Source organism: Sphaeramia orbicularis, chromosome 21 (genome assembly GCF_902148855.1).
Source record: "Sphaeramia orbicularis chromosome 21, fSphaOr1.1, whole genome shotgun sequence".
In the NCBI taxonomy this organism is placed as follows: domain Eukaryota; kingdom Metazoa; phylum Chordata; class Actinopteri; order Kurtiformes; family Apogonidae; genus Sphaeramia; species Sphaeramia orbicularis.
The window spans coordinates 24,142,875-24,169,670 of record NC_043977.1 but is presented as its reverse complement, the minus strand read 5'-3'; the positions used below and the strand labels follow the sequence as shown (position 1 = coordinate 24,169,670).

General features: G+C 38.2%; 1 protein-coding gene across 3 annotated transcripts in view; it reads right to left on the bottom strand.

Annotated features, from left to right (window-relative positions):
- Window positions 1–26,796, bottom strand: part of uggt2 (UDP-glucose glycoprotein glucosyltransferase 2) — a 57,069-nt gene that overhangs the window by 22,094 nt on the left and 8,179 nt on the right. Inside the window, exons 7-33 of one of the 3 annotated variants that reach the window (XM_030125107.1) lie at window positions 25,155–25,251; window positions 25,002–25,074; window positions 24,788–24,888; window positions 23,272–23,371; window positions 22,427–22,487; window positions 22,024–22,115; window positions 21,748–21,898; window positions 18,652–18,771; window positions 17,423–17,508; window positions 17,161–17,296; window positions 16,752–16,883; window positions 16,491–16,655; window positions 14,821–14,944; window positions 14,337–14,435; window positions 13,841–13,935; window positions 12,861–13,070; window positions 10,683–10,814; window positions 9,975–10,105; window positions 9,633–9,728; window positions 9,313–9,415; window positions 8,489–8,568; window positions 6,463–6,652; window positions 6,188–6,346; window positions 5,953–6,038; window positions 3,099–3,183; window positions 2,527–2,609; window positions 2,167–2,190 (exon numbers count right to left, since the gene is read on the bottom strand). In XM_030125107.1, coding sequence (XP_029980967.1) covers window positions 2,167–2,190; window positions 2,527–2,609; window positions 3,099–3,183; window positions 5,953–6,038; window positions 6,188–6,346; window positions 6,463–6,652; window positions 8,489–8,568; window positions 9,313–9,415; window positions 9,633–9,728; window positions 9,975–10,105; window positions 10,683–10,814; window positions 12,861–13,070; window positions 13,841–13,935; window positions 14,337–14,435; window positions 14,821–14,944; window positions 16,491–16,655; window positions 16,752–16,883; window positions 17,161–17,296; window positions 17,423–17,508; window positions 18,652–18,771; window positions 21,748–21,898; window positions 22,024–22,115; window positions 22,427–22,487; window positions 23,272–23,371; window positions 24,788–24,888; window positions 25,002–25,074; window positions 25,155–25,251 — 3,011 coding nt within the window. The remainder of the gene's footprint in view (window positions 1–2,166; window positions 2,191–2,526; window positions 2,610–3,098; window positions 3,184–5,952; window positions 6,039–6,187; window positions 6,347–6,462; window positions 6,653–8,488; window positions 8,569–9,312; window positions 9,416–9,632; window positions 9,729–9,974; window positions 10,106–10,682; window positions 10,815–12,860; window positions 13,071–13,840; window positions 13,936–14,336; window positions 14,436–14,820; window positions 14,945–16,490; window positions 16,656–16,751; window positions 16,884–17,160; window positions 17,297–17,422; window positions 17,509–18,651; window positions 18,772–21,747; window positions 21,899–22,023; window positions 22,116–22,426; window positions 22,488–23,271; window positions 23,372–24,787; window positions 24,889–25,001; window positions 25,075–25,154; window positions 25,252–26,796) is intronic. The other 2 variants (XM_030125108.1, XM_030125110.1) reach the window with 2 other exon arrangements.

The window sequence follows — 26,796 nt, the reverse complement described above, 5'->3', positions numbered from 1 at the left end:
CACTTTACAAAATGATCTTCTAATTAAATTGAAGGTCTGTAATCAACCTTTAATACTTAATGTCTAGATCCACCTTCAGTTAATGAAGGAAATCGTTCTGTCCTAAGGGGTTTAAGAGTTTGTAAAGACATTTACACAGCAATTATCCACTGATGCCTCAAGACATTGGGACATAGAAATTAACTACTCGCATGTGAACTACACAGCCTGGCCAAAAAATAAAAAGTCCCTGGCAGGAATTACCTAAGCAAATAGTTCAGATTCTTCCACTGGATAATTACTGCATGATTAATGTTTTAGATGCGACAAGTTATTTAGCACTAACTTGTACAGCGAGTAGCTTCTCATTTCTTAAATAATCGTCGGTTTGATAAGGGGCTTAAAGATTGGACAATGCCAGGATTCATCCAACTCATCAGGCTAATGAGAGAATAGTTCAGGGAGCATGAGACATCATTTTCACACATGGACTGGCCACCACACTGTCCAAACTTTAACCCCTTCGGGAATCTTTGGGCGTATTGGAGAAGACTATATGCAGTGTACTGATCTTGGTCAAAAATGAATTCTGGACAGAAACAAACATTATGTAGCATAAGAAATCCTGCAGCAAATGTGTCCTGTAATTAAAGTTAAAGGTGGTGTAAAACAAGATGGTATGTGTGAGTATTTTGTGATGTAGAGTCAAGTTAGTGAGGACAAAGATCTGTCACTACCTTCACTATTTCATGTCGAGCATATATTCTCCATCCTTGCTGCTTAAACTCCAAGCTCAACGTTAAGATCCCAGCCTTCCAGGTGTTTCAGTTATGATACAACACACAGCTGCAAAGCTGGTCATCCATCTTTGGTCTACGGTTCTATGATAACAGGTATACTTCATCTTCAACACATTGGCAGCTAGGACTGGGTGCTAAACTTTGATACTTTTATAGCACCAAAGGCATTTCTTAAGTACTACTGAGTATTGGAAAATGCTTGGTGGTATTATGTGGTAAAACTACTTGGATTATATAAAAATCCCAAGGAGATGAAAGAAAGATGTGTATTATAAGTCAGTTTTTCATCTTTTTTTTTTTTAAATGGACAGTTGGCATCAAAAAAGTATCACTCGGGAAATAGGTATAAAAGCCAAGGTGTAAGTAATTTTCAAACGATAAGCCAGCCGTAATGGTGGCAGTTGTTTCTTGGGCCCTTTAAAACTGAGGTTACCAGACTGAACCACAGTGACATTAGGATCAGCTACACCTTCTCCAGGGGCCCAGAAGGACTTTAATGAAGCCAAATCCTCTAACATCTATTCAGCTCACAGGCACAAATCTCATGTAGGTGGTTCTTGTTCTCCAAGAAAAAAATCTGGCCAACTCTTTCTGGCCACGAGTGTATGAATATCAGCCTATGCAACTCCAAAAGAGATGAGCACCTGTTCAAAAAACTTTATCACAAAGTATTTTAATAGAGTAAAAATCAGAGATAATGTTGTACATACAAATATAGTAGTGATTGGGCCAAATATGGGATAAGACAAGTGATCGTTAACCAAATAATTACATCCAGCCCTCATCTGGGTATTTACTTTTGTTGTGGATTAACTCAAATGCTCTGTCAAAACATAACTTTTTTTGTATGCGAGCCAAATTAATAAGCAAAATGTCATATGGGAATTTGCCATGTGCTATCTTTTTCATTTTTTGGTGTTTTAATGGTCCTGCTCTTCCTCCACACTAGCTCAGTCTGCCTCTACACTCAGTAGGTAACATTTCTCATTCCAGGAGCCTGTTTTTGTTGCCAGGGATATGACAACTAAGGTGATAAATCCAACAGAAAAGTTCTCCAGACTCCGAGAAAGTATCAGTTTTATAAATTCACGCTAAACTTCATTATAAATGTTGCTGTACATATGTTCATATTATGTACATTACCTGACATCCTTACTGATGCACGTATTCATATATACACACACTTATACTGTACATGAGGGTTGTTTCCACTATCAGTTGCAGTGTTGATATAGTAAAAGTACATGAATAAATTGAGTCATGGCAAATCTCATTCATTAACAAAAACTTAAAGCAGCAGCTGAAACCAACCAATAATCATGGTGCATGCTAATGAGTATGACAAAGAATTTTCAGGTGTTAAATGGGTTGCAGCCGCACTGCCTACCTTTTCTCAAAAGTGTTCCAAACACTGCACAAAGCAAGCATTAAGTGAGGAAACATGATCACACAGTTAGGAGGTGTTGGGGAAAACACACAAAAGCACACGCGCACACACACACGCACACACACACACACATATCACACACATACCTACAGAAGCACATATTTTTTGCAAGACTAGATCTTACAGCATAATATTGCAGTCTGGATCCAGGGGAGGAATAATATCTCCTGAAAATCGTAATGTATAGTTAAACAGAAAGCCAGCACACCCTCTGATCAGTGAGAGCATAGTTGTTACTGCCAGTCAGCAGCACGACCTATGGTACTTAAAGATAGCTATACATGGGAACAGATTTCATACCTCGCTATGGAGTCCCAAAGGCCTTTGCTTTCACTAGTTTCACTTAAAAGATCTTCATTGATCTTCTCTGCCTTTTTCTGCACCTGTAAAAGGCCAAAAGGTAATCAATTTCTTTCTTGTTTCATCTTGGAATATTTGAAATGAATTTCTGATTACTGGATGCTGTGACGATCTTAACCCTTTATCAGGCAAGTGACTATTTTTGGTCATTTCTGCATACATTATGTGTCTCATAATGTATGTGACAGCAACAGTTACGGTGAGTCAACAATCTCAGGTGAAATGTGGTCTACAGGGTCTGACAGGTCCATCTCCACTTATAGGTAACGAACCAAATATGGTAACTTCATTGACCTTGATTTTCTACATAACATTAAAAAATTTTGAAAGATTTCACAAAAGTAATAAAGTCTTGTTAGGTCCTCCAATAAGACACTATGATTGAAATTTTGAATTTCAGAGTATTTCTATGAGTGACCTGTAAAGGGTTAAGGTGTGCATTTGATTATGAAATGGAAAGTGTCCAGTAGCTCAAACATACAGCACATAAAGCACGCCTAATAAACACTTACTCTAACTTTGATGATTTTGCTGTGGAAACTGTTAAGCACAATAATGACATCGCCGGCATCTGCAGGAGAATCGGTTCCATCATGCCTGAAAAGAAGAATGAAGAGTGAGAGTAAAATGACTGAAAATGACAGTAAAAATTTGTCATAACAAATTTTGGACAATGACTGTAATGCAGTGTATTTATCATTAACTCAAAGATTAACATTTCTAAAAGCTATTTAACATTTCCTCTTTTCATACATCCTTATATTCAGTGTCTAAAGTAAGACTAAATTATAAAATTTAGAAACAAATCATAATGCTGTTTGAGTTTATATAATCTTCAGATTAGTTTGTTAATAATAATTATAATAATTTATTTGTAAAGCGCTTTCAATCAAAGTGCTGTACAGATATAAAATCAATCACAATAAGACATAAAAACTAAAAACATTAACAGTAAAACAGTTAACAATCGGAAATAACATGAGAAGCACATAAACTGGCTGTGTGATGAATATGCTTAAGCAATCAAAATTTTTCAAACTTAAAAAAGAATACTGAATACACAATATTCATACACTTAAAAAAAAAAAAAAATGGAGCTGCTTTAGTTTTTGGCCAAGGGTACATATTGTTTATCAGTGGTATTTTTTAATAGATGAGGCTCCACACCATTTATCATGTCAAACTACCTGATGCTGATATTAGCAGTAATGTTTTAGGATATTCGTTGCTACAACAGAGCAGCTCTTGTAATTAGATGCAGTCTGTACAGAATTAATTGATTGTGACAACTGCACAGTGCTTTACTAACTACACTATTAATGACCCACAGAAAACACAATGGTAAAAATTAACAATATAAGCACTAGCACAACAGTCAGCATGACTTTGATTTCTGCTGAGTGCATTATCTAAGTGAATTTTCCATCTGTTATTAACTATGCTATTTCAGGGTAACTCAAAAGCAGAGTGGTTTGAGCCGAGACCAAATGGGTACAAAAGCCTTGAACAAAACACAGTTTGTTTCCCAGCTGTCTGGACCATTTTCTGCATGTCATATTCCCCTTATCTCATCCCCCACATTTATCGTCTCTCTCCACTTTCTACTATCACATAAAAGGTGTAAAAATACCCCCAAAAAACCTTTCTAAAAGATTACATTTATTTCACATTTTAGCTATGGCAACAGCGCAAGACAGAACAGAGAGCATACAGTTTAAACTGTTCTTAAAAAAAAGGTGACAACAGCTGCTAATGACCCAACCCCTGAGAAACAGTGAGACCACACACTTAAAAGTGGACGCTGGGACAGATGCCAGTGTCACACACTGACCATATTCATTACCTTCCATCATCATTAAGATTCCGCTACCATTATTTTATCCCTTGACATTTCCCAGCCATGCTGTATATACTGGTAGATTTAATGAGAAAGTCTGTACAGTATTGATTGCATAACACTGGCCTTTCACAGTAATTGTTTTAGGACTGATGTGAACAGTACAGAATACATTTTGGCAGGGAGGATCTGCAGGCTGGAGCACTGCAGAGCAAAGATCAGTAGGCTATGATGCACAACAAGCTGAACCCCAGAACTTACTAAAGGGAAAAAACTAACCTTATCACTTTGATAAATGCCCCCTGCTTATTGGGTACAAAGTGCATTTCTCCCCTTATGCTTAAGTGCTGCTTGTGCATTGCCCCCCTCTGCTGTCACTAGTGAAACTGAGCTTTTAGGGCTTGTGTTAGAAAGCACTGGAGATCAATCTGTATTCCCGCTCAGAGGAGAAGAGAACTGGCCATCTCATTCATCGCTGTCAGGGAACGGCGCAGTGGCAGCGCACAGTGCAAGAGGAAAACGTATGCTTTGGGACTAGAGAGCATAGACACTCCCACTAGACTCTGATCGGCCACCTAACCAGAGCAGAGCGCCGCTAACCACAAGAATAATGACACTGCCAAGGTGAAAAATGACATCACCTCTTAGCTTCACCTAGAGGATTGGGGAATAAATCTTGGTTGTCTGATATGATTTCAGAGGAACCAAGGGCTATATGTGTCCTAAATCTTATGTGAGGATGGCCCGAGTAGACAACATCAGTGATTGGAGAACAGGTTCTAGTACAGCACACTATAGGCTTCCTGTGCTGAATCAAGACAAGGATAGGATTTGGACCATTAAAACCACTTGACTGAGGGATTGTTTTTCTTGCTCACTAAGGGCTACTTTAAAAAAAGAACACATCTGATTTGCTGCTAATTAGAAGACAAATAACACACAAAAAATAATCAAACTAAAGTGCAACATAAAAAAAAGAAAGAAAGGTTTGAAAAAAAAAGAAAAAAAAAAACAACTCCTGCATCAAACCCACCTAGGCACAATATTGCTTCTGTTTGTCGGGGGAAATTAGACAACACCAACGCACCCTGTCTAGTAAACGCAGCCTTTGACTCCTACGCTGTCCGAACTCAAACACATTCTGCTGCTGATATTCTGCAGTTTGAGGTGGATGGCATGGCAGGTGACCAGCTGAATCATCTCTCCGCTCTGTCTTCTCTTTAATAGCACCCCTTTCCTCCTACCTGTCTCTCTCCCCTCTGTGCAGAGTGCAACTCCCTGCACTCATCAAAACCTTGAGCTGCTACAGTGTCAGCAGCTCTCTGTGTTTCCATAGTGATGGGTTTTATAGCCACTGGTATAAAATGGAAAGGTAGCAGGAAACAACCTTGATGCTGAACTACTGATGAATCTACCCAATTAGCACCAATACCTAACGTTTTATCGAATATTTTAATATTCTCTGTAAAATATGGCAAAGGCTTCTTCAAGGAATGACAGTATATTATGATGCAAATACCGGCACTCACATCAAAATCTGATAGATATCCTCTGATCTCCCTTTACGTAATCGCAGGATCCAGGCGCCGGGATTGGCTTTCAGCTGGAAATATCCCTGTTGTGGTTGAAACAGCATGTGTATTTTAACAAGAGTTCACTTTTTATTTCTAAGCAGTCTACATTTAGAGCTTATTCCCTGCCATTTTTCCAAAGTGGAGCAAAAACTGTTGGTAACTCTTGCACAAAGTAAAGAAAGCTGCTGACCAGGTTAGCCATGACAATAGTGTCATACATGAGTGGGTTCTGACTCATGCCCAGAGTAAACTGCAGTCCACGAGGAGGCTGGCCGGTTGACAGGTCAAAGCAGTGGCCCTCCAGCAAAAGGTGCTCTAGCTCGTACTCTGCAGCCACCAACCCGCTCACCTGGCATGAAACAACAAGTGACAAAGGACAAACATAAATAGGGGGATGACTGATGGGAATCACATTCTGAAGGTCTGAGAATTGCAAGTCTGCCAGGTAGTAATGACTAAGAATACCTCCTGCAAATGGATGTTATCCAAGTCATAAGGGCTGCGCACAGCCTGCACCATCCAGCTCTCGGGAGTGATCATATTAAGGGTAAGAAGTGGAGACTCTGGGAGCTCCATGAACCGGGCCACAGGTCCTGGACTCACAGTATCGTTGGCTAAGAATTTTACATCGGGCTCCAAGACAAAACGGTAGAAGCTGTGAAAAAATAGAGATAATAAACATTAAGGTGCTTGTTTATTTAAGAGAAATCAAATCACATAGTTGGGGAATATCTTGCTGGACCTTTCTGGTTATCAACAAATACATTCTCCTCCTCTGCAAGGGCCCAAATGATGACATGTTGTGCAATAGTTTCCTTTCTAGGACAAGAGAGATGGGCTCTGTTGTGACAGCTGGGTATATACAATCTCTTCAAAGTGAGGAATCTAATACTATTACTGCAGTGTTCCTGCTCAGCCAATAACAGTAATATGTGCACTCGTCTGAACAGCGGCAGTGTCCCCTTCCTCTGTTATTACTCAGACTTGTCATGGAGGCTAGCTCCAGGTTAATACTTATGCTAATTGCTTTCTTCACTGTGCCCTCTGACACTTAGGAGTCATAATGAGTGCATGCCATGCAGAAGATACAAACATTACCAATGCTAATTCTTCTACATAGATTTTCTTATCCTCAAACATGCATCCTCACTATTGTATACACAGGAGAATTCTCAGCAGTTAATCCCAGCCAATGCAGGTGTGAACCAGAACTGAGCATTTTGAGATGGTCTATTGACTCGGGGTGAGATGGAAGTTGTTACTACAGTATAGGAAAGTGGTGCAGGAAAGAGTGTAGTTAAGAAGGGAAGACCGGTACACCAGAAGAAATTCAGTCTTCATTGGATTGAATCCAATTTGTGAGATGACCAATTCCCCAAAAGAGGAGAAGTGACGGATAGAAGATGAGCAGCCCTCTGGTCTCTGCTACAGTCTTACCATTATGAGAAGTATACAAGTGAATGAAATGAACTCACTGATGCAGAGGAAGACTTGTGTGCACACTGACAGCTGTATCTCCAAGGGGAAGCTATAGAATTACAAAGCTTATAGCCTGACGAGGGACATGAAGCCGAGAAGTTTTGACTCTCTGGTTACAAAACCCATCTGTTTTTTAAGGGACCACCCTGTTATGATCATTATTGGTCTGCCCAGGAAACCACATTTTAACTGATTAATTGGGAATGGGGAGTTTTAAAACAACCAGGGATGCAAACCATTTAATTTACAAAGGCCAATAAAATTAAATGTTTCTGTTGCTGCAACTCAATCGGAGACATTCAAGTTATTTATCTTATATGTGAAGACATCATGAAACAATTTGTGTCAATTACAGTCAATTATCCTTCATGGGAACAGGGAGTTTGGTGTGCGTGTGTGTGTGTGTGTGTGTGTGTGTGTGTGTGTGTGTGTGTGTGTGTGTGTGTGTGTGTGTGTGTGTGTGTGTGTGTGTGTGTGTGTAAGTGGGGAGGGTCGGGACTTTTACTCAATCTCTGTCAGAGGTCTATAAAGCACATAAATATAAATAAACTGATTAAAAAGACCCCCAAATACAGGGTGAACCACATGAAAATCTCTGCCATTTATAGTGAAATTAAAAAAAGAGATGAGCTATTTCAGTGCACTGCTGCTGCTACTACTACAAATAACTCAAAGCACTGTGGGACAAATACAAACAAACTCAAATTACATAATGACTAACATGCACCCAGTGGTAAGAATCTTAATGGATAATTTCAACCGTTCATTTTTTTATTTGGTTGTTTTTGTTGCTGCAAGATTTGAACCACAACTATGAAAGCTGCAAGCAATTTACCAAGAGATGCAAGGGGAGGCCCAAAGCAATAAGGTGGTGTTATTAAGCAGATTGCATCTGTGCAGTGTATTCTTACAAAGGGAAGGCACAAGGCAGAGATGCTAAGTCTGCAGCGGTCAGAGGATACACAAACAAGCCAAACAGGAAAATTTAATTACTGCTACAGCTACAGCTTACCTCTTGAGGGGCATCTCAGACAACTTGGCCCTGCAATTCATAAACATCTGCAGTCTCACATTGACCACTTGACTGAGCACCTGCAGAAGTTACAGAAGAAAAATTCAGAAGAAAAGTAAAGGTGAGAAGCCACTAGTACAAGATACAAACTACACGAGTACATAAGCTATTCACTGAGCCGAGGACCTGAAGGCACCTTAAGGCCTCACTGCCCCTGACTCTTCGGTTAAATTTAGAAGATTCTCCAACAACTTTGTGATGAAGCAGTGCTTGCAGAAATAAATAATGAGCTTGTGGTTGCGTGTGCCAGCTGAATATGATGCTGATTTTTCTTGCACCTACATTTCTAATGCATACCGCAGTACACTACTGAAAAGTGTACAATACAAAAAATAGCTACTGAAGGTGGCTGTTTCACAGGCTCACTGTATAGACATGGTGAGTCATATTTTCACATTTCACAAGTCAACTTTATGAGCAGAGAAAGCCTCCAGCTAGAAGGAGGAGACAGCTAGCGGGACACAGTGAAACTAAGCTTACCGAGGGAAAATGCTTTTTTTAAAAAAAACAAAAAACTCATCTGATCAAACAGTAAGCAGACACTTTTATGTCTCAGAGAATGCAGTGGTGTACACAATTAAGGGGAGAGTTTTTTGGAAATAAATTCACTGACTGTGCACTTTCATAGTAAGAGTAATTAGACTAGTCAAACTGCCTAAATGAAGAAAATATCAAAATAATTTCAATGTGAGTGAATGACCTTGGTTTTTAAGGAATCAATAGAGTACAGAGATGTAGAAAATGAAAATACAAATACAACTTACGATCAGCAGAGGGGACATCTTCTGTGCCTGCCTAGTGAGAGGGTCAACAATGGCCACCACATCATAGAACACCTCGTTTTCACGTGGGGAGAGATGGAGCACACTGAGGATGAGCGGCACAACAAAGTGCATTTAGGAACAAAATGTCGCACAGCCCTTATTCAGCATAAGTGCAAATCAAAAGATTTGCCTTGCTGCAATGTTGGAAATGATGGGACAGCATTTTTTTTAAGAATGATTTTAACAAAAGGAGAGTAAACATTTTTCCAATGTGATGGCAGTCAATAGGTGAGTAAACAGAGCAATAGACTGTCACCCACCTGTGGCTATCTTTCAAAAACCGGACATCCCTCCTGACCTCTCCTTTGGGGGCTGCAGTTAGTAGGGCATCGACTTTCATGATTAAGTCACTGGTGCTGAGAGAAAAGTGGTGTAACTAGATCAGTCCATCATTTATTCATGATAAATCATAAGGGGTATGTCACCCACAGCTCGCATAATGTGATGTCAAAGCTAACATCAAAGTGAGAGAATGATCTATTGTGGCCTAATCTCTTTTATACAGCAAAAATGTTAAATATTTTTTGGCTAAAATAAAAAGAAGGACTATTTCTTGAAGATTATTTTGTGTCAAATACCAATGGAGGAAAATACAAACATACTGTTTTGGCTTTATCCCCATCTGTTGAACTTTGGCTCTGACTTTCTCAGCGGAACTGCTCAGTGTAATCTTCTCCAGCAAGTGGAAATCCTCCACAGTGAATTCTTCCTGCTCATCAAACAGACCAAGGATCTACCACAGGGAACATATTGCAGTCAGAACAGGACTTTTCCAGCTCTTATCTCGGCATGTATTATTTACTACTTGCCAAGGGGGTGTTAAATGTAACGTGATTGTAGCACTGTTTTATCCACTTAAAGTCATGGTTTTCAGTGACACTGCCTGTGTTTCCATCCTTTCTATTTTGGGAACGTAGCCCTGTCACTGCAGCAGAAGGATGTAAAGTGATATTAATTTTTACTGCCATCTCAGAGGCTGGCCTCTTCATCCGTGGTTGTCAGCATCACTGCTGCTGAGATATCAGTCATCAGCTCTATACACACAGACACTCGGACTAACACATACACATGGTGCAGTCTGTTCCACCTGTGACCTTTGAGAAACAGACATCATGCTGATTTGACAGTACTAAGGAAGCCTTCAGTAAACACTACAGGGAAAACACTGCAGCTTAGAACTTTTAACTCTGAATGTGTTGGTACCAAACAAAACGCTGTCAGTTCCTCTTTTTGTGTAAAAATGCGAGGATACATCTTTTGAAGTTACTGTTACTCAGGATACCAAGAGAACTGTGTAGGAGGGCACCCACCCTGCCATTGCTGATCACTGCTCGCTGTCCAGGACTCAATTTCAAGACATTACGACAGAACAGCTGCTGACTGCGGATAAAATCCACTTCCAATGTGTTGAACTTTTTCTCAAAGGCATCTTCATCCATTCCCTAGAGCAGAATAACAAAAGTTTATTTGAGATTTTCTTCCATGGATTTTACTGTCCATACATTTCACATTTGTATTTTCAGAAAGAAATTTCAATGCCCTGTAAGACGTAATATAAGATGTAATAAACATTTTGTTCCCATTGCAGCCTGTCCAAACCAAAATCTAGATGAAACATGGGAGTAAGGACTGATGCATGTGAGGAAAATATTGCTTGGGTATTTACAATATTATTGATGCCTTGCTTCAGCAAAATCGTTGCCGTTTTTGGACATAAAATATTTCAGCAGAAAAACAAGCTGTCAGAAATGTACATGTGGAAATGAGATTAATCAATTTGTAATAATTAATATAACAAACTCTTAATTAAACCTCAGCCATTTTTGTCTATAACAAATTAGGTGTGGGAGAGGGGGAGGTTTGTGGAGTCAGGTTATTACTTTCTCCAACATTTCTCTCCTCAGGAGAACAGGTGAAATACCAATAATGTCAGCACAATCCAGTCAGCAAGTCTGTCTGGCAGCCAATAATAAACTCATATCCCTTGACTGTGGGTCTCAACTCACACAGCCAGCTCCTGCCTGTCTTTCCTTTGCTATTTCCAGCCTATTCTCTCCCCATTGTTTAAGGGTGCTGTAATTGAAGGGCAGTTTGTTACGGTTGGTCCCAAATGTAACCTACGCTGTATGACTTATTCCTGATGGGAGAGATGGGAGCTCTCCTGTCAGCTGATTTGTTGATTAGTGCCTGAGAATTTGTCTTCCTCTGTGCACTGCTGGGTGGGTGGATGCTGCACACTGCCGCATAAGGAACACCACTGATTGTAGACTGCTTATGGAAGCAGGGTGATGGTCATGCTCGGCTGAACACGTGTGGTTCGTACAGTGGCGAGCGGTGAGCAATAGCTTGGCTATTCATCGGGTCCCGGAGACAAGGCGTGCACAAGCACCTCCAAGTTAAAGACTCAGCATGTGGAGCCAGCTTTGTGTTGGCCCCTGTGACAAATCAAGTGGAACTGACAGTGAGTAGGCCGCTTGCCTTGGCATCCCCAGGCTGTCGAGCATCATGCATGCTCTAAATGTATTCTGTTAGCTGATGTTCAGGAGAGAACTGAAAAGATAAGGCCATCAATCACCATCTTCAACCCATCTTCACCTGATTGTAAACTTAAATCAAGAAAATAGTGGCAGACAAATTGTTCCAAGTGATACAACCTGCCTTTCTTTTTCTGACACTTGGTAGTTTTTTCACCTGTTCTAATTAAAAAGTTACATCACTCACAAGACACTGTTGCAACAATAAAAACATAAGATAAGAGCAACATCATTTACTCGACTGAAATCGACAGGTTTTCTGTCAGTCGTACTGTTAGTAGTGATACACAGGTATCCTTTTAATTTCTGAGAGAGATTGTATTCTAGTAGTATTTGTATTCTGTACTCTGCAGCACAGTTGCAAATCAACAAGCAGAACAGCTTTATGGTAATATTGAATTTATGGGATTCTGCATCAGTGTGATTAAGTACACTGTCACATATATTTTATTCACTGGTTTTCACTAAAATATTCAGTTTTTCAATGTAGTTTATATTATGTCTGGGTGATCTGTCAGATCAATGTCTACCTAATTAACTACATCACTATATATATATCTCAGTATTACCATATAAAATTATGCACCCCAAAATAAACAAGATACAAGAACATTTTATCTACATTCTCAAGTTATAAGATCCTAAAATAGATGTGAGGGAAAAAAAAATAAAAATAGGATTTCACCATGTCAGCTCAAAAGCAATTTCAGCAATTACTGGAGCAGGAGATACCTAATTTGCACATCCTACTTCAACAGTACTTCAATATCGTGAGAAGCTGCATTTGAAATTGCAAGACACACACTTCTTCTCTGATTTAATTGCAGCAGTACAGAATCCAAAAAGCTCCCGTTGGCTGGAAATCTTTAAGATAAATGTAAATGTACTGGCTAGAATATGGTTATCTTCAAGCTGACAAAAAAGCAGAGCTAAATTCCCAGATACTGAATTTACCTTCAGCAGCAGCTCCTTCATCTTGGTTCCCTGTTGGAGGAGCTGGCTGCTCTCCTCTTTCACAAGTTTCAGCACAAATTCGGCTGCTACTTTACTCTTCTGGGTGAGGAGAGAGGCCCAGATAGCACGGTACAGCATAGTGTTATCTTCAGCAGGTTTGCCAGTGGGGTTGTCAATCACCCCAACACGTACTCCAGGGCTGGCCTTCTGCTTTCACACACAACAGCAGTAAAAAAAAAAAAAATACACAAATACAACACTCAAGTGTCACTTAGCAAGAGCTGTAGGTATCTGGAAACAGAGACAGTGTCTACTCTTAACAGAAAATCATTTTCCCTAAAAAATACAAGATGTCTGCTGTGCTTTCTGTAGTACACTTAATTCATTCATCTACTGTGTTTTAAAAGTGAACATTTTATTTTAGTGGCATCTGCAGACAACAGCCGCTTTTTTGTACTTATGTTGGAATTCAAACAATGTGACTGAAATAAAATAGTATCATTTCAAAGACAGAAATATATTATACCGTCGCGGAAAAAATTATTAGACCATCAAAAGTGATCAAAAACAATGACTATGCAATCAAGTACTAACTCCTGTGTGTATCATGTGACTAAAACAGACAGAAAAGAAAACATAGAATGCCTAAAAGCACTGTTTTTGGCAGTACAATACCATAGCTACTGATGTAAGATTTTAAATGATTTTGGTTATTATCATGAAAACATAGAAAATGGCTAGATATCAGCTCTGAAATTAAACTCTTCTGAGCTATTTTTGTTGTTATCCTTATATTTGTCCAAAGAAATGTACCTTTAATTGTACCAGGCATTAAAATGAACAAGAAATTGAAGAAAACAAGGGGTGGTCTAATAATTTTTTCTGTGACTATGTATAAATATGACTTTGTAGATTCAGAAGCTTGGGTTCATCCAATCTAAATCATGGAACGCAAAGGACAGAGGGTAGTTCACACTCACCACATGTTTCAGAGCATTGAGCAGCAGTTTCCTTCCTGAAACCTTGTCAAAATCACCTGCGATCCACATGGTCACAGCACTCACTCCATCCGCATCTGAAACAGAAGATTGCATACATACTGAGTAGCATATTAATGTGAGAACCGTGGCCTATATTCCTCCTCATCACGTCAGTCATGTCAGTCGTGTCAGTCGTGTCAGATGGTCAGTCTACAGTAGGAGCATGACAATCAGCTTCCTCAAGCTTCGCTGAGGCAGCTATGCTCTCAGCCTAAGCGGTGAAATCCTGGCTCTGATGACCATTTAGACTGTTGGCCAAAAGCCAGTCAGCAAACCCAGCAATTACCTTGCTGGAGGCGCAGGCTGTCTGCCATAACAAAGGTCAAATTTAACTTTTTTTCAGATCATTTAAGCAGTGTAGGATTCATTTTGGTTTAAAGGGTTACTCTAAAGGTTTGAATCAATTGAAGCAAAGCATAAAGTAGTAACTTCTCACCACTATTAGCAAAGTATTTCATCCTCTTTGCAATCACAGCTGTCTTGTCTCTGGAATCCAAGTATGAAAACATTGTAGTGTCCTCCCAGTCGTTTACAACTGCAAATAAAAAAACAAACCAAATTATTACAGGAATAGACATTCATTCATTCCTTTTTTTTTTTTAAATTATCCTGTGGGTCATGGGGGACGTTGAAGCCTATCCCAGCTACAATACACCCTGGATGAGTTGCCAGTTTATCACAGGGCTGACAGATACAGATGGACAACCATTCACTCTCAGATTCACACCGAGGGGCAATTTAGATTGACCGTTTAACCTACTAAGGTGCATGTCTTTGGACAGTGAGAGGAAGCCGGAGTACCCGGACAGAACTCACACAGACACCAGGAGGACATACAAAACTCCACACAGAAAAGCCCCGTTGGCAGGACTAGACAGGGAATCAATATTGGAGAGTTCAAGATGAGTAGGCCATGTTACCTGGAGTGGCAGTGAAGTCGAGGTACTTTCGGTCAGTGCTTAGAATAAGAGAGTTCATCCTAGGAACAACATTGGGCTGCTCCATTAGATGGTCCACCACATCCATGCCCTCAGTCAACTGGCCCTGTAAGGTCAAGGCAGTAGAGTGACATCATAGACTTAATCTGAATAGTAATAATAAGAATAATAATAATAATGTAATGTACTAGGATAATTATTTGGGATGTTGATACAATAAAAATACAAAGTGTGAGTTTTTGCTATCTAGATTGTTTAAAATAACAACACCCGATGTCCGCAATGATATTTGCTTTTTCTGTGGGGGGGGGTTGAGTGGGTCGTAAGTCCCCATATTATACCAGGGGGACAAAGAAATCTTCATTCTACAAAAATAGCTGAATCAAAACTTAATCACACATAATTCGAAAACACTGTTTGATATAACACAACAGATAAATCGACCGATGTTCGATCAATATATTGGTGCATCCCACCTGTTCTGTTAATGTGGCGAAACCTAGGCTACCAATGAATGTATCAGTTCAGATAACACTAAAATCTAAGTTGAAAAAATACAATCCACTGATCACACTGGATCTAATATTTAACAAAAAATAACCACAAATGGAAAGCTTCAGTTCTTCATATTTTTTTTTTAGTAATAGTGGGCAAAATATCCATAACTACCTTTCAGCATATTGTAGATAAAGTGGTCTGAAAGGATGCAAGACATTTGCGTCTATTCCTTGCCTGTGTTGTCATGCTCCATGATGGAGGTTTCTATCTAATCACTAGTGTTTTTAGACGGGTAGGAAGGTTAAAAACATGACTGCAGGCTGTAATCGTCCATCTGCTGATCAAATACTGTCAGCTGTGGCCTGGATGTGATTCTACCGCTCCACTCAGAGGTTTGGAAAAGTAAGTTTACTTCTCTATAACTGTATGAAATGGGGCAGGGTTCATCTACACTTTCATTAAGCCTTTTGGTTTGGACTGAGAGGAGAAAGCTGCAGAACAAAGGGGAGTATTTTCAAATTCTGGTCCTGAAGCTTAACCCTTTCCTGCATGAATTTTGAGAAACTTAATCAAGATTTTTTTTTATTCCTCTTTAGGCATAAAAATGAACAATTTGATTGATTTTTTTATGAGCATATTTTTCACGGAGTTATAAAAATGTCCACTCAGCTGGACACCATGAGTGTAATTTTAGAAGCAAAGAAACATGTATTTACTGATATACCGTGTGAAAACTATGAAATTAAAATGCTGCTAATCTGATGTTTTCTCACATTTTAACATACCTGCATGGAGCTAATATGCAAAAAAAAAAAAGAAAACACTATCTATTAGAGTCTAATAACAATTAGCAATTTTTTTTACACTCAAACATGTTACTACAGATCAGGTTTATCTAGAACAGCAAAGTTACAGTAATGGTGTGAATTTCAGTGTGCAGGATGATGTATAAGCGTCCACTGTGTTGGCTGATATGGAACTAAAACAACAAAATCCATGATTATTCAAGAGAACCAATTTTGAACAGTAGTCCACTGTAGTGACCACTATGTATGAAAGGGTTAAATCTAAATGCTCTATTAAAATGTGCAAAATGAACATTTTTCACTGAGGTCCCAATGTGAGATTAAGTCTCTTTCTTATACGAAGTGTACCATGAAGACAGCCCTCTGGAAGGCATTGGTGGTATCCATTATACGCTGCAGGATGACAGTCTCCAGCTCCTCTGGATCCATTTCTTCTGGGTTCAGTGGGATGCCGTTAAATAAAGCCAGTGGTAGAGCACCCAGGCCACTTTTCTTATAGAAGAGGGCACCGTCCTAAGGCAAAAAAAACACATCAACTAAAGTTTTTAATTAACTGCTTACAAAGCAATTACTCTTATTTTCAGACAACACAGAGACAACATTGCTTACCTTTCTTTTATCATCATACTCAGATTCTACTCCCAGAATCCTTTCAGCGTCGGCTTTGGGGAATTTCCTCTTCAGGTAATCAGTGATTGTATCCACAGTCAGCGTCTCCCCTACGTCTACTTTGTTGTACAACTGTAAAAATGTGGTAAGACAGAACAAATTTGACCAACACGCTCTTCAGATTCCTGCCACTGTCAATAATTTCCAAGTTGCCTGGAAGGAGGCTGGTATAAGAGGTAGAATCCCACTGTCTCATCTATATCAATAATGTTTCATCCATGGGATAACACAACGCACAATAAAACCGGACTGTGATGCACAAAGAGATATCAGGTGGCAAGAAGTGTGTTTCAGTTACTCTTGGAGGAGTGCTTGCTAAAACAGAGATTTATGTGTGTGATATACTTACTGAGACCATAGACAGGAGAGCCTGGGATAAATCGTACTCGTCTGCAATGTAATTCAGTAGTCGGTAAAATCCAACACCTGCATCTGAGAAGCCATCCATCTCATCTTTGGTGTTGACAACAAACACAAATCCAATTCTATAGAAGGTAAAAACAAGCATTCAATTTGCAGGTGATATGAGAATTACTTCTTGGTAAAGATTATAAATGCCAAGTGTGAGCCATATAAACCGTAGTAGATGTGTGAGAAATAACAGCACCAACCTCAGGGGAATCTTATGCTTGTAGAAGAGCTCTGCCAGTTTCACTAGCTCAACACTTTCTTCCTGTACTGGGTCTAGAAACAACACCTGAAAAAAAAGGAATCAAGCCTGAGTTTAAAAAAAAAAAAAAAGCATTTTCAAGTACTAATTGTGAAGCTGTTTTGCAGATAAAACAATGCACCGAAGCCCACACAGTCTAGACGATCAAACACACTGATTAGTATTTACAAATGAACCGTGTTGTCTTTTGTAGGTGTGTTTGTCTGACTTTACTAATTAAAATAAAATGACAGTATTATGATGATAGATTGTATTATATTAAAGGGGTCATAGTCTGCTAAACTCACTTTTATTAGTCTTTGGTACATTTATTTGTGTATTTGGACCCTAACAGTTCATAAAGTTTGAATTTGAACCCTCCACATACTGCAAAGCTATCTTTATATTAATTCTGACAAAAATTGAGTGAATTTCTACAACCCGTTGTAATTCCTTCTTAATTTGTTGAGTTTTATAACTAGTTAAGTCACACATTTGCACATATAAGATCAAGACTTCCAACAAACATTTCTCTGAATAAGCCATAATTGTTTGTCAGCAGCGGTTGCAGTCCATACTGAAAATATGTCCAAACTTCGAGCAGATTACCTAAAATATTCAGTTGTTGGTTGTATTTACAAACTCAAATGGTTGAATGGGACAGAAAGCATGGTCAACAACCTGGAGGGGGTGGGGTCATTTGTATTTAAAGGGCCAGCGCTAAAAAGGACCTTTGTCATGTCATTACTCAAAAATAGGGTTGAAGATGGGCCTGTAGAGTTTAATTAATGAAGAATTCAGACCAAAGCATAGCATTTACAGCTTATGTAGACCAAAGGGAAATGTTTTAAAATGCATTATTCCATTTAAGAAAGCAAAATATCACTCCTTTAAAGAGACTGACTTGATTAACCAGAGTAAAGGCAAGAGAATTTAAAAGAGTATAAAAATCAGGCATCCTCATAGATGGTTTTGTTCTGAAATTGCTGATTCTATGGTGTTATAATATTAGTTTTTTGGTAAACATGTGAAATTTCTTTGATTTTGATGACTATTAAAAACAAAATAGCATGTTTCCCTGATTAATGTTATCCTTGTTCTCAATTTGTAAGTGTGATATGTCAAATCCAAATGGACGGTAAAAAAAAAAAAAAAAAAAAAAAAAGATGAATAAAAACTTGGTAAACTCACCAGGTTGTAGAAGTTACGCCTAATCTGTCGAATGACTCCAGGAAAAGTAGCTCTGAGGAGTTCTTGTACACCTGTTGGCCAGCTGCGGTACATTGGATCACTTTCAATGTCATTAATCCACTGGGAGAAAAAAAAAATTTAAAAAAAAGAGCTTGTGAAAATGATAACATAAATGAATCACGTAAGGACAAAAGCAGCAGCAGGGCAGCTTGGTTCAGAGCAGACCTGGGCATTGTAAGGCCCGGGGGACACATGTGGCCCGACAGCTGACCCTAACTGGCCCGCATGAGATTATTGGCAAATTAAAAGTCAATGCAAATATATATCATCATAATAGACATAACCAATACAGCCCCACTGCTTTTATTTTGAAGGATCTGCTAATTTGCTGTTTTTTCACATATACTTTCTGTACTTGCATAAGGCTTATGCACTAACTGGTTTGTCGGACAGTTTCAGCCCGTGAAGATGTCAGCTAATGCCAAAAAAAGAAAGACTGATTCTGAATGCAGAGTTTTTAACAAGACATGGATTTGTAAGTATTTCTTTACTGAAGTCAGAGGTAAAGAAAAAGAAAAGGAACTGTGATATGCAAACAAACAAAGGTGGATGCATTTATAGTTTTTCATGTAAAGTGAATGTGGAGCTGGTTTTGTACAGTTTTGAAAGTCTTTTTGTGAATATTCATTAAATAGTTGTATTCTGTGCACCACATTTTCATTTTATTATTGTATTGTTGCATTTACTGTTTTTGTATTGTAGTAAAGCATATATATATATATATATATATATATATATATATATATATATATATATAGAGAGAGAGAGAGAGAGAGAGAGAGAGAGAGAGAGAGAGAGATATTAAGGAGAGCTGCAAGTGTATTGATCCGGCCCTTAACAACTGTCAAAGTTTCTCATGTGGCCCCATAGGAAACTTAACTGCCCATCCCTGGTTTAGAGCCTTAACATTCTATACTGAACACCACTCACCCATATTCCATCACTAAATTTACAGTCAAATACCAAATATTCTGTGTGTACCTCTAATCTTGTGACTATAATTGTAATCAATAATGGTATACATTTTGCTGAGCAAACCTTTTTGTCCAAATTCTGTCATTCTTTGCCTCTATGATCTGCCATTTATAGCTGTGAAGTATTATGATAAGGGCAAATATTTCCTGTAGTACTGAAACATGAAATCAGATAGGGTGTATCTTATGTTCTTTTTCAATCCTACAAGCTTCTGAAAATGGCTGAACAATCTAAACGTAACAAAATGACATCATCTTCAAGGGCTTCTTATGCATCACAGAAAGCCTGATAAAGTCCTAAGAGTTTTTAATGGACCTCTACGCCTGTTACTCCTACACTACACTTAGGGGTTTGTCTACACGTTTAGTGTTGAAACACCTGTGAGTTTTCTCAGAAGAATCTGACAGGGTGACTTGATATGGACTGACCCAAATAAAATCCTGTTAATCACATTTAAAGTGCTGCACAACCTTACAACTGATTACATCTCCGACCTTCTGGCTCCTCTATCAACCTGTCGACAACTCTGCTCCTCAAATACTGCTTTGTTATTTGTTCCCCATTTTAATTACAAAACCCAAGCTGTTTTTGCACCAACCATCTTGAGTCATCTCTCTTAATCTGTCAGATGCTCAGACGTGTTCTTCTAAGCATCTTTGAAAAACTCAGCTTATTGTGAAGCCTTTTTTAGTCCAACAATATGTATGTATGAGTTCACCTGTGAGGGTGTGTATGTGTACATCCACTGGTGTGTATTCTACATCACTGTGTTTTGTAATATTTATCATGTATGTTTGTCTTTTTTGTCGATGGATTTTAACCCTTTTTCAGCCATCTCTCCGACACTGCATTTTGCACTTTACGGCATTCAAATTACAATAACTCCCGCACTGTTTGCGCTATCCACAAACTTCAAATGGCATCGGAAAGCTGAGATCCTGAGCTTTCCAACACTATATAACACTTTACGGCAGCAATGTGGCAAAGGAACTGATTCGGAGACTTCCACACAGGCTAAAAAACGCCTGGAAATCACAAAAAATATAAAGCCTTAATATGGATACTGAATGTTCAAGACCAAAAAGCATGTTTGAGCAGATGTAAAAGAGTTGAAAGTTTATTTCTGCAATATCAAAAAGTTTCATTATGGACATTTAGAGCCGTTTCTGATAATAAATATGCTAAAAACTTCAAGTTCATTTTTTCTTTTTTACTAAAGCACAGTGTTTTAAGTATTTATTATTAATAATATTGATAATTAATGGCCACATATTGAAAGTTAAGATCTTCCAGAAAACAAAGGTGCAAAAGAATTGGCAAAAAAGACATTTTCTGACACTTTTACTGCAAAGAAAACACAGCAGCCTGTTACAATGGCAGTCTTAAAAGGGTTCATATATGTTTTATCTCTATGTCTGTGCAGCACTTTGGTTTGGTAAAAGGTTCTATATGAACAAAGGTTTGCATACTTATTATATTTCCTCTACGTTGATCATTATAGCTGAAATGCTCTAAATGTCAGTTACACTACATGCTTAAGTCTGATATCAAGTGGGGTCAATGATGCATGCCTGACTTCCACTTCTCTGGCTACATCTGGGCTCCACTTCTATCTCTCCACATTCCTCCACTCCACTTTCATTCACCAACATTAGATATGCAGTACAGACATCACTGAATTTCTGAGGGTCACTGCATTTCTTACGGTAACCACATTGTGAACTTGCCATTAATGTTTCCCTGTGATAATAACTGTATCATGTTATTTGATATGGTGCTGCACAATGCTTCAAATGAAATGACAGGTTTAATATCTTTAGTTCTTTGATATTTCTAGTGCTTTGAAAACTGAAATAGCAACTGGGACCGAAATGAAAATCTGTAAGTTTTTAATTTGATTGCTTTTCTTGGCTAACTTCCTACTTAATAACTGAAGTTTCTGGCAGGTTCAGGACTATTGCAATAACCTGATGACGGATCCACTCGGGAATGACTGTGCAAAGAAAACATTAGAGTAGTGCTGATGCAGACAAAAGAGTGAAGCTTCTGGACTGAACTCACCATGATCGCAGGATGTCTGATATCTAGGGCGTAGCTGTCGTCCGCAGGGTTCACGGGTAGTTTTAGCAGCTTGCCTTGATGTTCTCCTTTGATGCCAAGGTTGTGAAGACCCTCTAAGACTCTGGCCTCTCCTCTAAGTATGTCCAAAATACTGTAAATAAAAACTGAAGTTAGCAATTAAACTAATGGCTGTTGCTTTATATTTCGGTGTTCCATCCATCTCTAGGACTAGGGAGATCGCATGTAGACTTCAGATTCCTGCTGCAGGGTTCCTACCTGAAAGGGTTGTGAACGTCCAGATCAATATGAAGCCCGTTGATGAAGAGCTCCCCGTCTCCCGGGTGAACTCCTATCGTCTCACTCAGATGCTTAAAGAAAGAGTACAGGAGTGACAGTTTAACGTTTAAGCCTTAAATGAGGAAGTCATACCTTTGATAGCTGGTATTTCAACAAGAAAAGATGTGCACCCTGCAGAGAGATGACAGTGGTGGATAGAAAAGATAAGGTACGCCCAGAGAGAGGGAAGAAAATTAAGAATTAAATGTCACAGTTGGGGTGGGTCTAGGATTTATTTTAGGAAAAAGATTACATTCTCTAAAATAAAACTTGTGCTCAGTGTAAGGCAACTATCAAACAAAACCGTGCACGATCATAAGGGAAGCTGCTTATGATATCACACCTTTTGGTTCTCCTCAATTTCTTTTCTCATTTCCTGTTTTACGGCCACTCTTGTCAGTGATCTGTGGAAACAGTAAAACACGTACAGTCACCATCAGCTTTTAGCACGTCCCCGGCCGGCAGTAAAATGCTAGTTTTAATCTCCAAAAACCTATGGGTCCTCAAGATGGCAGGTTCACAGTCAATTCCCTGTAAACACCTGTCTCTTACTCAGCACTTTTTGGCATTATTACAAGCTGCCTGAGCCAAAAAGAGCGATCATCGGAGAGACTATTTACCTCTGCATATTTAAGGTGCATTATTGTTGAACTAAGGTGTCGTTAGATTCAATAATTATAGTGGTATTTAGGATCATGTTAGTGATAGACATAGCAGAACACGAGCAGAAATACTGCTGAAACACATATAAGCAATTAAAGTCCAGTGCTTTATAAAATACTTTCAAATGAAGTAATTTACATGAGGTTACTTCCACAAAGAAAAGACACAAAAGAGGACAGAGAAATAAATTAGGTCTATAAGTGTGTGGGCTCAGCAGTGATAAATGAGAAAAACTTGCCTAAAGGAGAATAAATATTTGAAAACAATACAGAATTCCTGAAAGCCAATTATTTTCTATTACCTTTTAACTTGTCACCTAGTGCCTGAATGCTGTGTTTTCCTTCACATAAATAGACATTTTTACTGAACTGATAGAGAGGGAAAATAAAAATGGTATGCATCCAGAATACAGCAAATAAAGGCACGGTAAGTCCACCAATGTTCAACTGAACCTTACACCTATAAAGGAGTGCTAAACATATCCATCACTCAACAATAAACTGTGAAAAAGATTCAGTTTCTCACCTGGCTTTGCTGGGAAAGTTTTGACTAAGGTCTTGCATGAGCTTTAAAGCATCAAACTTTGGTGCAGACGTTATTCTGGCGGCAGCTTGGAAACTAAGATCTGTAGATGTTAAACAACAAAGTTATATGAGTGAAAATGAATGAGGACGCATGCTGTTTACACAAAATACATCTGTTCAAGTAAGTCCTATCAGATTAGCATTACTATGCTATGTGAAAATGTAACTTAATGAGTAATTTACAAGCTCATCAGACAGTGGTTTTTGCCTTTATTCTGAGAAAGACAAAATTCCCAATAAGATGTTTGCATGATTAATGGAAATGAATATTCCATTAATATAGCTGTTGGCACGAACCTACACAAACCCTGATTAAAATTAGGTTTTTTTTCATTGGGAGCAAATGTTCCATTGTGTGAACGTGAACCCACTTTCTGGGAAAGGGCTGGCGTTTCAATATTGACACATGTATCATTGTATGCAACTGCCTTATTGGATTTGCTCCACTCTGCCCCTGTGACTTGCTTCAGCTTTACAGTTCTTCACTCTCTATCCAGATTTGCTGATCAGCTGTCCAAAACATGAGGCTGAAACTCAGAGGGGATCGGCTTTCACGGTTGTAGCTCGCAAACTTTGAAATACGTTGCCTTTATAGACCAGACCTTGGCCTTTGACGGAGTGAGAATAGTTACCGAGTGTGTCATTTTGTCTTGTTTTGCACTACATTTTATGACTTTATATATTTTATTCTTAATATGTTTTGTTTTCATATATTCTTGTGGTTGTTTTTTTTTTTAATGTATTTCAGTGTTTGTTGTACAGCACGTTGGTCAAGTCTGTTGGTTTTAAACGCCCTTTACAAATAAATTAAATTGGACTGAATATCCTCAAAACATGTTCATATCCTCTTTATATACTCTTTTTATCTTTTTTTTGGGAGGATCCTTCTCTACCAGAGAGGATCTTTGTCTTTAGCTAAGATGACCATAAACAGGGCCGTGTGTCGTAAGCAGCCACAAAACGTGCAAATTAGATTAATTTCTGAATGTGCTCAATACATCTCCAAAGAATCCTCATGAAAAGAAAATAATATCAGCATATCCCACATGTCTTAATCAGAAAATGCTCCATTCAGAAAAAAAAAGCATAATTCAGAACATCTGAACGCAAGATGCTGTTTATATAAAACCTGCCAAATTCAAGATGTTGTCATATTTGGAATTATAGTGGAATTATAGTGTGTATGGTAAATGCAGTTTCTGTCTTAAAGACTGAAACTGGGATTTTTACAAAATTAAAACCTCAAATCTATTAATGAATTCTGCCTTTAGCCTTAACTAATATTTTGGTATACTAAAAAAACACTAAATAAAAGCGTTTCCAACCACAAATATAGGAAACAGTATCAGTTACAATTTAAAATCAATGAAATTCCACATTTAAGTAATAACACTTTCCAACTGTATTGATCGACCTATTCCTCTTTACAGCCATTTACTGAAATGGAAAAATGATACCTTGGAGTTCCCACACTTTGAGGGGTGCCATGTCATTGGTGCTCTCCAGAAGATGTTTACGAAGCTCAGCAAGTTCTTCTTGGAATTCCGGGTGGGATTTTCTTGAGAGATGTAAAAGAAACAACAATGATGCAATGTATTGTTCTGGTTTCTTTTCATCTTTTTTTTTCCAAACCACACAATACTCACAGTCTGAGCAAATGCAGCTACTCACTTTAAGGTTCCAAAAATAAATCCTTGGACTTCATCGCCGTCGTCATCCTCAGCATTTAAAGTAGTATTTGAATCTGAACAGCAAAGATTTGTGCTTTAGTGCTTTAGATGCAACAAGGTCCAAAAATGACTATTTGATAAGTTGCCGGCTGACCTTTTACTTTGGTGTCGTCCACAGCTTTGTATTCTGTGCTTTTGATAGCCAACTCAACACCATAGCCAGATAAAAGCATCTTTTGAGGCTTTGGATCCTGCAGCAGTGAAAGCAAAAAAAGTGGACAGAATGTAAAACAGTCCTGATTCAGATGTGCCAGAAGGAGTCAGATATTGATATTATGTTTGCCTGTTCCCATAGACTCTAACAGGGTATCTGCAGGTTTGAGGAAGACAATTTCTGACTTTTTAAGACATTTTTCAAGACGTCTTTGATCAAATTTAAGCCCTTACATTCACATAAATAACAGTACAATGGGCCTCTATAATTGTCTTGAACTGGTCTTGACCATGTTTCAATCCATCTAACATTACATTTCCGAACAGATCATCATATAACAGATCTTATATCACACCAGTTAAGTTAAATAAGTATAATAGGAACATCCCAGATGAATGTACAATATGCACGGAGGTGAAGGGGACATTATTCCATTGTGTGTGGCAACGCACTAGGATAAAATCTTTTTGGGAGGAGGTTAAAATAGCAATAGAAAAAATGACTTCAAAAAACATTCCACTGGATCCTGAACTTTTTGTTTTAGGACTTTATCTAAAAGGTTACAAATACAACAAAAATGAATAAATATTAATAGATATGTGTCTTTTACATGCCAAAAGATCCATTGTAATGTTTTGGAAAAAGATCAGCAGGCCAAGTGTTACATACTGGGTGAGGCAAATGCTGACAACTTTTCCTTTGGAGAGAGTGATGTATAATTGTGGAAAAAATTAGTAGACCACCCCTTGTTTTCTTCAGTTTCTTATTCATTTTAATACCTGGTACAACTAAAGGTACATTTGTTTGGACAAATATAATGATAACAACAAAAATAGCTCATAAGAGTTTAATTTCAGAGCCGATTTCTAGACATTTTTGATGTTTTGTTGATAATAACCAAAATCACTTCAGTTCTTACATCAATAGTTACGGCATTGTACTGATAAAAATAGTGCTTTTAGGCATTCTATGTTTTCTTTTCTGTCGGTTTTAGTCACATGATACACACAGGAGTTAGTATTTGATTGCATAATTGTTTTTGATGACTTTTGATGGTCTAATAATTTTTTTCCGCAACTGTACGTACAAAAAGGAAGGCAGGGTATGTTTGAAAAGCTGTGGGAACCCTTTAAGGTGTTTGTTAAAAGTATCAATTTAGCAAATGACAATGAGGAGGAATAAGCATTTAGTTATCTAAACCTTATAACAGGGTTAATGAGTTCAAATACCCCTTAATTGTAAAAGGGCATTAAATTGTGCACAAATATTTATGACTGAGAAGCTTATAATGTGTATGTCTATTATTTATTTGTCATTTTTGTTTTTGTTTACAACACTTGTACCACAGCAGGTGCCTTTGTTAGTGAGGCACAGGTCTACATACTTGCTAGAATTGTGTGTATATTCACAAGTATATGTGTGTATAGAAGAAAAAATATCAATAAATATATTGTTTAAAAAAAAAACATTACATTTCCATTTGTCCATGAGTAATATTTCTGCTACTGATGTTGATGCTGCTAAAGCTCATACTTATGATGGTTGGAGGCTCCACTCATTCACCATCTCTGTTATGCTAAAA